At 42.3% G+C, this 12,184-nt stretch overlaps 1 protein-coding gene across 2 annotated transcripts in view; it reads left to right on the forward strand.

Annotated features, from left to right (window-relative positions):
* Positions 1–12,184, forward strand: part of epha4b (eph receptor A4b) — a 101,913-nt gene that overhangs the window by 47,379 nt on the left and 42,350 nt on the right. For both annotated transcript variants that reach the window (XM_053628309.1, XM_053628310.1), the window contains exons 4-6: positions 4,192–4,347; positions 7,839–8,174; positions 10,870–10,982. In XM_053628309.1, coding sequence (XP_053484284.1) covers positions 4,192–4,347; positions 7,839–8,174; positions 10,870–10,982 — 605 coding nt within the window. The remainder of the gene's footprint in view (positions 1–4,191; positions 4,348–7,838; positions 8,175–10,869; positions 10,983–12,184) is intronic.

A 12,184-nucleotide genomic window follows, 5' to 3' on the forward strand; every position in this document is an offset into this window, starting at 1 on the left:
TCCTGGGGAAAACTAAGGTTGCTGCTGAAAGTGATATTTGTGAGGCCAGCAGGGGGTGCTCACCATGTGGGTCCTAATACCCCAGTCTAGTGATGGGGACTCTATACTGTAAAAACAGCACCATCTTTTGGATGAGACGTTAAAGTGAGGTACTGACTCTCTGTGGTCATTAAAAATCCCAGGACACTTATCGTAAAAAAGAGTAGGGGTATAACCCTGGTGTCCTGGTGAAATTCCCCCATTGGCCCTTCTCTATCATGATCCCCTAATAATCTCCATCTCTGAATTGTCTACATCACTCTCTCCGCTCCGCTATTAGCTGGTGTGTGGTGGGAGCTCTGGTGCACTATGGCTGGTTCCCTTGTATTTAATAAGGATGTAAGTGTTGACGAAAGCGATTAGAAGAATTCTGTAGCGTATAGAGCTATATTATGTTCTCAGATTCAGCCGAATGCTTCAAAACTCCTCGGATAGCTCTTTTAACTACCCAGCGCCGCATGTAACGAAATATACATTTAAGTCAGAAATTTCCTTTATGTAAGGACTAAAACACAACGTGCCGACAGGCTGTTGTAGAGAAACAATCGACAATGCAATGGTGTGATGAAGCACAATTCAAAATGGAACTTTTTTTTTCTTTTTCATTTATCAAGGAACAACATATACGTGGTATCCATTTATGGTTACGTTTAATGTTGTAGAACGTCCGCAAAAAAGTTAGTTCCTGTTATGGCTTATGTTCTACAATAGTAGCAATAAACAGGTCACAAGTCATACCCTCACCAGCCTCTCTCTCTCTCTCTCTCTCTCTTTATTTACTCTTTCTTTAAATGAATAAAACAAAAAATACAGCTTGTTATGTTACTGAGAAAAGTTGTGGGAATGTGCTGATGCTGAAGACTAAATAAAAGTAGTTACTAAGTGGTTACTAGTGCATAAGCATGGAATGAAAGACATTCAGAGTTCACTGGGAATAGAAACCTAAACCAATCAAACTAATTACCTTTTTGAGAGACAGACTGCTTTCTATTTAACAAAGAGCTGAAGCTTGATAATCAGCGTATTAGCTTTACCTGAGGCGGACTGTGAAATCAGAGAACATGTTTACTCGTTAATTGTGGCAGATTATTGATGTCGGTGCGATGCTGACTATGGGAACGGCGTTTTTATTTATTTATTTGTTTGTTTTTGATGCACAGGTCATGTCTGTTTATTGGCGTTCCTTCTGACATGCTAATAATTTTCCTGTCACCTAAAGTCACTTGTTCTGAGGAACGAAAGGGTGGTGTAATTGACAGCAAAAGATTGACCGATTTAATAATGAGGTGCGGCGTCTCTCCTGCTTTCGTCTCGGCACGGCTAATTAATTCAGGTTTAAACGGTTCTGTGTTGTAAAGCAAGCAAATGCTCAACCAAAAAAAAAAAAAGAAGAAGAATTTATTAAATACGCGTAACATAATCAGGCAGAATGAAGCCGAGGATTAAATCCGGGATCGACTCACATGGCGAACAGCGCCGTGTTGTCAGTGGATCGTATTGATCCGAGCATGCTACACAGCTTCGTATCTAAAAGCTATCGATTGCCATAAACAAAACAAAAAAAACGGACCCAAATTCAGAGAGCGGTATGAATTTTTAATATCGCGGGCCTCCCGAAGCCATCGGAGATGGCGCTTTTCCATGATTCACTACCTGAGTAAGTGCTTATTCAGTCCCGAGGAGGGGGCGCAGATGCCTTCTTGAGAAAATGCTAATCGGCAGAAAGGAGCGAAACATGCACAATTCGTTCCCTGATGTTTTCTCCTAGAATGCACTTTACAGCAAAATATATAATGTAAAAATACAAAATAATAATAATTAGAGCCTCCTGGCTAAAAAAAAAATAAAAGAAAAGTTGCACTGCGTTTACTTTGCTTCAGAGGACAGGAAGGATTTGTTTTAGCTTTGCAGAAGATGTTCAGAGCTTGTTTCTCCAGGGGATGCTAATAGTCCCTGAGGCCATCCAACACACACACGCACACACACACACACACACACACACTTTTACATGGTGTACTGCCAAAATTGAGGTCCTCTCATGGGCCCGATTGAAAAATTTCATCCACAGCACTTCCCCGTGCCCATTTGAGGATACACAGACCCAAATTTCTCAGTCCTCCTTCGCCTCCATTTAGAATAAAAAATAGCCGTCGCTTTAAGGAAGTAGAATTAACCGTAAATTTATCTAGTTCGATCTAGTGATTTCTCGGTAGTCTAAACCATTTTCAGTCATTTATGCAGCTCGGGAGTGCGCAGCTGAAGTGTTTTGTTGCTTTGCACTCGAGGTCACTGGAGATTTAACAGTCTCAAGGATAGTCACTGTGTGTGTGTGTGTGTGTGTGTGTGTGTGTGTGTGTGGACATACCGTGGATCATTGCCAGGCAGGAAGAGCCAGGAAATCCCCAATCAGGGGCCAAACTTGGCTAGAAAAAAAGGGCACAGTGCCCACTCATCCCACGATCCAGCAGGAACAATGTCACCACTCTAAACTTCATTAAATACTCTGCAAATCTGCTAAAATCAGGATGCTCGTATACGATCCACGAGTTACCGCGGTAACAGTCCACAGTGATTAAAAAATATATTTTTTTAAAATTCCGGTTTAAATATAAAATAATAAATTCATTCATTCTATGCAAATCATAGCAAAGCACTAGCACAGCCTTAATAATACCACGTTAATTATAACTAGGAAGGATGAGATTTTTCTAGAAACAGGACTGTGGAAAGAGGGGGCGGGGCATCGTGTGTTGTCGAGGTGGACATATCATATTTAGCCAATACAAAAAACTCAGGCTATTGTGAGCAGTGAGAAATGTGCACGCCGTGCTGGAACAGGGTTCTCGACTCCACATGGGGCACTCACGAGTCAAGTTAAGTAAAATTAAAGATGAGGATGTTACCAACACAGGCCAACATTTTTTTTTACGTTGTGACAAATGAAAATGTGGAAATGTTGCTGGAAATGAGTACCTGCGTGATACATCTGGCTTGCATTAGCAAGTTGTCACGTTCTTTTGCCATTAGCTGACTTAGCATTATGACATACTTCGTCCGGTGCGTACTCCACAAGAATCCTGACTCTGTTTAATTAACTGGGGGTTTTTTTATTTAATTTTATTGTGTCGGTTCCTACACAATCCCAGCCCTTATTAGTTAATTAATTTCCTCTTGAGCGAACCCATGCGGTCGTAATTGAATTCTAAGATGACATTTTCTGTGTGCGTTGTTTGGAATAATGGGATGAGAACGTTAGATGTGTGAGTGTGGGAAGAAAAAGCAAGGAGTAGAAGAAAAAGAACAGTGGCATGTACTTGTGTGTATGTGTGTGTGTGTGTGTCTGTGTGTGTGTGTGTGTGTGTGTGTGTGTGTGTGTGTGTGTGTGAATTTATGAGTGTGGGCCTTGATTAAATCCATGACCTTCAGCGCCCGCACACGCAATCAAGACGAGGGCAGATTCATCATCCCATTGATCCATCAGTTGAATTGCGTTTTGCAGCTTGACCTCGCCAAGATAGTCTAATTTGCTCTCCTGGCGTGTTCATGCCTTAACTGCATCATGAATTTATGACCCTACCCCTGACACACTACCCATATCCTACACACGCACACCTACTCTGCCTCTGTACCAAGCAGCAAAGCAATCAAATAAATTTGCCCTCTCGGTTCATTAGCATTCAGTCTCACCACCTCCACCTGCCCCTTCCTGGAATTTGCATACATAAGAATATGTTTTGTTTTATGCCAGCTAGTGCCAGGCTAACACCATCTTCTGCGAAACTCCTCTTTTCATTCTGCTTCCAACGAGTTCCCGCTTGTGAGTGGTGTGGGAAAAAGAAGAGTGTAACTGAACAAGGTTCCTTAGAGGATTGGAGAAACTGGGCCATCCAAGAAGGCTCAGGGGTAAAGCAGTAAGAGAACAGAAGGAAAAGTGAAGGTTTTGCTGTTTTCTTGTTCGATTTTTGTACTTGTAGCCCTGAAATGAAGCTGTGTATAAACCGAGTTGCTAAAATGAAAAAAAATAATAATAATAAATGATGGAAAGCAAGCCAAGTACTCAGGGATATCTTGGTCCATGAGCTGAACTGAATCCAATCTGAACTCATCACTAACCTTTGGGCTGTTGTTCTGTTTCTTTCCTCTTCATTGCAGCTTGCAGACCAGGTACATACAAGGCCTCGGCCAAAGACGCCTACTGCACCAAGTGTCCTCCACACAGCTACTCGCAGCAGGAGAAGGCATCTGAGTGCACATGTGAGAAGGGCTACTACCGCGCTGACATGGACCCTCGATCCATGGCCTGCACTAGTAAGTTGATGGATGAACTTGTGCCTGGTGGTCTAGTAGAAAGTGTGTTTGTGGGGGAGACCCCAAATAAGCACCTACATTGACACAGATACACTATGTTGAAGATGAAGGGACCCTCAGAGGGATTTATAAGTTGAAGAAAAGGAAGAATGTTGGACGGTAGGCAAGTTGGATTTTGTCTAAGCAGAGTGAGCAAGATAAACATTTACTGCACATACGCAGACATTTGCCTGTTCTAGTTAGATGGATAACAGGTATGACTGATGTAAATAGGAAGGAATGATGGGAAGTGGAAGAGTGGGTTTTATTAAAGGTGGAAGCAAGATAAAGTATTAAGACTACATGCCTAGGTGACCATAAATCAAGATGGTTGGATGGATAGATGGATAGAAAAGATATAGACTGGATGATGGATGGATGGATGGATGGATGGATGGATGGATGAGTAGTAGTTGATTGAATGAACTGTGAGGTAGATGAGTGGATAACAGTTACAAATTGAAGTGTGAATATAACTACATCAATAAAGCCTTAGGGATATTTTAATAAGTGCTCTCCAGTCTTGGTCTGGTAGTGGGCTTTGGGAGAGGAGGTCTAAAGGATGTATATATAGATGGATAGATGAATGGATGGTCTGAAGGATGGGCGGAAGTATGAATGCATGGATGCATGAATGGACATATAGTAGTTGACTGGATGAACTGATGGATGCATGATGGATGGATGGAAGGAACAATAAATGGCCTAAAGGATTTAAATATGGATGGATGGTCTAAAGCAGTGGTCTTCAACCCTCTTCCTTAAGATCTACCTTCCTGTTGGTTTCATCTCCAAACCAAAATCTAACGCACCTGTTTTAACTGATCAAGAACTTCTTAAGGCAGTGAATAGATGGTCAAGTGGATACGATTATGGTTGGAGCTAAAGTCTTCAGGAAGGTAGATCTCCAGGAACAGTGTTTGTGACCACCCTGTCTAAAGGATGGGTGGAAGTATGAATGCATAGATGCATGGACATCTAGTAGCTGACTGGATGAACTGATGGATGGACATATGAATGGATGGATGGATGGATGGACATATGTTGGCTGGATGGATGGATGGTTAGATGGTCTAAAGGATGGCTGGAAGTATGAATGGACAGATGCAAGAATGGACATATAGTAGCTGCCTGGATTAACTGATGGATGGATGAATGGAATAAAAAATGTAGCTAAATGATGGATGGATGGATGGATGGATGGAATGGACTGTAAAATGGATGGATGGATGGATGGATGGAGAGTTAAAATTAAATTAAAAGGTAATAGAGGGACTGAAAATTGAGGGAAATATGGTAGTTGGTAGAATAGATAGACTAGAAGATGGATGGATGGATGGATGGATGGATGCATGGGCATATGGCAGCTGAATGGTAAACTGAGAGTGAACGTTTGGATGGATGGGTGGATGGATGGTCTAAAGGATGTATATATAGATGGATGGATGGAAGGATGGTCTAATGTATGGGTGGAAGTATGAATGCATAGATGCATGAAAGGACATACTGTATAGTAGCTGACTGGATGAACTGATGAATGGGATGGATGGATAGTCAAAAGGATGTATATATAGATAGATGGATGGACATATAGTAGCTGACTGGATGAACCAAAAGATAGTGGATGGATGGATGGATGGATGATGGGTGGGTGGAAGTATAAGTGGATAGATGCATGATTGGACATATTGTGGCTGGCTTTTATGAACTGATGGATGATTGGATGATTTGATGGCTGGATGGATGGATGGATTGATGTGGGGAAGTATGAATGGATAGACGTATGAATGGACATATAGTAGCTATATGGATGAACTGAATGATGGATGGATGAATGGGTGGACTGTAAAAGGGATGGATGGATGAAAAGGTTAAATGAAAATTAAACCGAAGGTGGATGGATGAACAGATGTGTGGCTGGTGGAGATGATGTGTTCTCTGAAGATGTGTTCAATGCATCAGAGAAGACGTGTTCTCTGAAGATGTGTTCAATGCATCAGAGAAGACGTGTTCTCTGAAGATGTGTTCAGTGCATCAGAGAAGACGTGTTCTCTGAAGATGTATTCAATGCATCAGAGAAGATGTTGTCTCTGATGCATTGAAAGGTTATCACTAAGTGACAATTATATCATTGCCTCATAATGCTTATTCAGGACATTCACAGGGGTCATGAGATCACTCTATTGACTGGCGGTGGGGGCAGTATGCGGTGGGGGGGGCAGTTGGGGATTAACGGGTGTCTGAGATTTACTTGTTAAATGAGCAAGACGGAGTGATACAAATACTTTAAATTCACTGTGTTTTTTTTATTTAATTCATCTCTAACCCTTCGCAGAAGTGGAACTCAATTAACAGATCCACTGCATTGATAATACGAGCCGTGCATACTGACGTGTGTATGCATGTTCATAATGACCTTCAGCTTTAACTGCACAGACACACACGTGCGAGCATACACTCGAGCGAGGGCGTTATCACTTGCTCAAGTTCTCTAATGTAATAATCCAATGAATTCAGCAGTGGGAGAGAAATGTGTGTGTATGTGTGTGTCTGTGTGTGTGTCTGTGTGTGTTTGCTGAGACATGTGCCAGGAAGCAACAATAATGTGCTAATCGAATCACTCTCATTTGTGACATGCACTAGACAAAAGGACGCTGATGCACACAGCATGCCTGCTGCTGAGCTGAGGACACACACACACACACACACACACACACACACGCGCACACGCACACACACACACACACACACAAACACAAGCAAGAGTTAAAATGAGAGTCAAAGGAAGGAAAATGAATCTTATGAATGAAAAAAAGAGTCAGAGAATTAATCAGGAGAGAATCAAACAAACAAACACACTTTTGAAAATCAAACAGAGTCATACGCATGCACACACACACACGCACACATATAATTTATAATATCAAATAATGAATCAGAAGGAGAGAATCAAACACACATTTGAGAATCAAAGAAAGAGTCAGGGGGAGGGAATGAACCAGAAAGAGAGAACTGCGCGCGCACACACACACACACACACACACATATGGTAAGGGGTGTGGCAATATAAGTGGTGTGCATGATTGGTAGGTCTTCAGGGAGCTCTGTTCATTTATCTTAGCCTGTGGATCTGATGAAATGTCATCACCATGGCCAGTTAAACCCTCCCTCCTTCTCCTCCTTCCTCCTCGGTTCTCTCTTCCTGTGCTCCATCATTTCCGTGTTTTTTCTCTCCTTTTAATATGTATCTAAAGGACAGATTTCTGTCTTCATGACCAGTAGTGAGATGTTTTGATTAGGCCAATGGGTCACACTCTGATATTATAACTTAGACTTTCCTTTTATTTTATTTATTCTCTCGCTCTCTCTCTCTCCATCTCTCTGTCTTTTTGTCATATGTATATTTATATTCACTCTGGAGTGCTCAGACACACACTCTGTCTATTCCCCAGGGCCTCCATCAGCTCCAGAGAATGGCATCTCCACCCTAAATGACACATCTGTTGCGCTGGAGTGGCGTCCTCCACGAGACAGCGGTGGCCGCAGTGACCTTGCTTACAACGTGCACTGCAGGAAGTGCGCACCGGAAGGCAGGAAGTGTGGCCCATGCGGAGGCGGAGTCCACTTCACACCTCGGCAGTTTGGCCTCGACGCGACAAAAGTGCTGGTGTCCGGCCTGCTTCCCAACACCGACTATGCTTTTAGTATCGAGGCGATCAACGGCGTCTCTGATCTGAGTCCAAGTCCGAAACAGCAGCTCACCGTCAATATCACCACCGGCCAGACAGGTACGACCTGGTTTTATTCCAGTATTTTTTTTTTTTTAAAGAATAATTATTATACAAGATTTTTTTTTTTAACTGAGGTGAAGCTATACATTTTTATGTTCATATTTAATGTACTTTAATAATATGTTTTCTTATTGGATTAGAACTCTGTTAGTAGTGAAGCACTTTGTGCTCATTCTGACATCCAAGGTTACGTTTTTATTCAACAGCAGAACAGGTGTGTGATAGGGTTATGTATGTCTGTTGGGCATTGTTCACCTCTCACTTTCCACTCGATCATGCTCAAGGGCCTTTTATTGTATCTTTATTGTTGTACTTAGAGCCTCTTTAAAGCCATGAACCACAGGCTTGAGGCTTAACCACAACCTCAGAGCATAAAGATCCCTTCCTCTTCATCACAATCAGATATTTATTATGTCTTATTTAGATTCAAGATAAGAAAGGCCACTTGTAGATTCTGTTACATCCTTGAGTACTGCTGCTATGAAATATCAAGTGTAAAACTCCCCTGATTACGTAGTCAATATGTATAGATAGATGGTCTAAAGGATGGATGGATGGATCGTCACAAGGATGGATGGCTATATAAACATATGGAAGCTGAATGGGTGAACTGAAAGGTGGATGAATGGGTGGATGGATGGATGGAAAACATGGCAGCTGAATGGGTGAACTGAAAGATGGATGGATGAATGGATGGATGGATGAATGGATGGATGGACAGATGCATGAATTATCTGATGGAAGCTTGGTCTGATGGATGGATGGATGGATAAATTATCTGTTGGAAGCTTGGTCTGATGGATGGATGGATGGATGGATGGATGGTGGCTAGGATGGATGGTTGGATAAACATGGCAGCTGAATGGGTGAACTGAAAGATGGATGGATGGATGGATGGATGAATTATCTGTTGGAAGCTTGGTCTAAAGGATGGATGGATGGATGGATGGATGGATAAACATGTGGCAGCTGAATGGGTGAACTGAAAGATGGATGGATGGATGGATGGATGGATAGATGGATGAATTATCTGTTGGAAGCTTGGTCTAAAGGATGGATGGATGGATGGATGGATGGATGGATAAACATGTGGCAGCTGAATGGGTGAACTGAAAGATGGATGGATGGATAGATGGATGAATTATCTGTTGGAAGCTTGGTCTAAAGGATGGATGGATGGATAGATGGTGGCAAGGATGGATGGTTGGATAAACATATGGCAGCTGAATGGGTGAACTGAAAGGTGGATGGGTGGATGAATAAGCATTTGGCAGCTGAATGGGTGAACTGAAAGGTGGATGGGTGGATGGATAAGCATTTGGCAGCTGAATGGGTGAACTGAAAGGTGGATGGGTGGATGGATAAGCATTTGGCAGCTGACTGGGTGAACTGAAAGGTGGATGGGTGGATGGATGGTCTAATGGATAGATAGATAGATGGATTATCTGTTGGATGGTTGGTCTAAAGGATGGATGGATGCATGGTCACAAGGATAGATGGCTATATAAACATATGGAAGCTGAATGGGTGAACTGAAAGGTGGTTGAATGGGTGGATGGATGGATGGATGGATGGATGAACATATGGCAGCTGACTAGGTGAACTGAAAGGTGGATGGATGGATGGATGGATGGATAAACATATGGCAGCTGACTAGGTGAACTGAAAGGTGGATGGATGGATGCATAAACATATGGCAGCTGACTAGGTGAACTGAAAGGTGGATGGATGGATGGATGGATGGATAGATAAACATATGACAGCTGACTGTGTGAATTAAAAAGTGGATGGATGGATGGATGGATGGATGGATGAATAAACATATGGCAGCTGACTGGGTGAACTTACTTGACATCTTACATGGTAACTTATACACTAGAAGCTAAGTGTGAGCTCCGTGTGCTGCCTCCTGCTGCTAATTGTGATTGACACTTCACACTTGGAGCCATGCCTAGTCTTTCCATCATAATTTGGATCGTCAGTCTTTTGTATCAGTAATGATAGAGATAAATGGGTGTGACGGACACCGGGGTCATAAATATTCACGACGTATCTGCGGAAGAGGAGGAAATAAACATGAGTCGTTCTGAATACTTATTGAAACATGGCCATCAGGTCTAACCTTTGAGAATAGAAGTTGTTGTGTACATTTTGATCATTTCAAGGGAGATTTTGAGGGAGAGAGAGAGAGAGAGAGAGAGAGGAAGAAAGAGAGAGAGAAATAGAGGTGTTATTGGACCGGAAAAGTCAGGTGCCAACGTAGGAGTGTAATTACATGCTGGAGTGTGGCCTCGCCTGCAGCACCTTCCTGCGGGTGTGTGTGTGTGTGTGTGTGTGTGTGTGTGTGTGTGTGTGTGTGTGAGCGAGCTTTTGAAGGAAACGTGTGACTAGAATGATAGCAGGGGATCTGTGATTGAAATTGGGGAAAAAACAATTTTTATTATTTAGAGGACATAATCTCTCTCTCCCACTCACACACACACACACACACACACACACACAGAAAGCTCATTTAAATGTTACTAGATATGCGAGAGTTTCAGAATGCATCAACACCTTCCTGCTGTGCTGTTTATCCTGCTGTAATTTCTCATTAAGAAAAGAAGAAATGATGGCAATCAATTTCAATTACAAAATCAATTTCTCTCTGTCTCTCTGTCTGTCTGTCTGTCTCTTTCTCTCTGTCTCTCAGTGAGTGTTATTCTGAAAGAGAGGAAGAGTAAAGACAGCATCACTCTGGCGTGGCAGGGACCGGACAGACCCAACGGAGTCATCGTCGAATATGAAGTCATCTATTACGAGAAGGTTCTCTTCTCTTCTCTTCTCTTCTCTTCTGTTTCCTTCTCTTCTCTTTCCTTTCCTTCTCTTCTCTTCTCTTCTCTCCTCTTCTCTTCTCTTCTCTTTCCTTTCCTTCTCTTCTCTCCTCTTCTCTTCTCTTTCCTTCTCTTCTCTTTCCTTTCCTTCTCTTCTCTTTCATTTTCTTCTCTTCTCTTTCCTTCTCTTCTCTTCTCTTCTCTTATCTTTTCTTTCCTTCTCTTCTCTTCTCTCATTTTCTCTTCTCTTTCCTTTTCTTCTATTCTCTTCTGTTCGTTGCTCTTCTCTAATTTTCTCTTTTCTTTCCTTCTCTTCTATTATCTTTTCTTCTCTTCTTTTCTCTCATTTTCTCTTCTCTTTCCTTTCCTTCTCTTACATTTTCTCTTCTCTTTCCTTTTCTTCTCTTCTCTTCCTTCATATTCTGTCATCTTTTCTTCTCCTCCCTGCTATTCTCTCCTCTTCTGTCGTCTTCTCTTCGCTCATTGTCTCCTCTCTTTTCATCTCTTTGCTTCTTATTTTTCTCTTTGCTTCTTGTCTTTTTCTTTTCTTGCCATCCATCCATCTATCCATCCATGCATTAAGCGTCTTGCTTGGACTTTTTCTCGTCTCCATCATCATCCTGTCTTTTCATTTTTTCCTTCTGCAGTATCTTCACTCTGCAAGTTTTTTTCCTTTTCTGCTCCTCCATCTTCCCTGTCCCTGTGCTCTAACACTCCTTTCCACACCCTAAACCATGCTTTTAGACCTGCACTGTAAGTGGAGAATGGCAGCAGGGTGTTGTGGAGTACGTGGGGTGGCGTGAAGACGTTCTCTCTTTAACCAGCACCGACAGTGACACAAAGGCCTCATGACATCAGAACCGAACCTGAGCTCAACACACAGCCCGCGTGCAACACTTCCCCAACATCTGAGGCCATGGAGCGCTTTTATTCGCTCAATTATTCAAAGCAGTAGCGATTGTTTTTAAAATTTATGAAAGCACTTTACATCACCCCTCACGAATCGTCAAAATGGTTTGTACCTAAGCAGTTATTCCTTTATTACCCAGTCCAAAGACATGCATGGTAGGCTAATTGGTAGGCATGTCCAAAGTGTCCGTAGTGTATGAATGGGTGTGTGAATGTGTATGTGATCATGCAATAGATTGGCACCCCGTCCAGAGTGTATCCTACAGGCTCCAGGTTCCCCGCGAC

This window comes from Ictalurus furcatus, chromosome 7, assembly GCF_023375685.1.
Source record: "Ictalurus furcatus strain D&B chromosome 7, Billie_1.0, whole genome shotgun sequence".
In the NCBI taxonomy this organism is placed as follows: domain Eukaryota; kingdom Metazoa; phylum Chordata; class Actinopteri; order Siluriformes; family Ictaluridae; genus Ictalurus; species Ictalurus furcatus.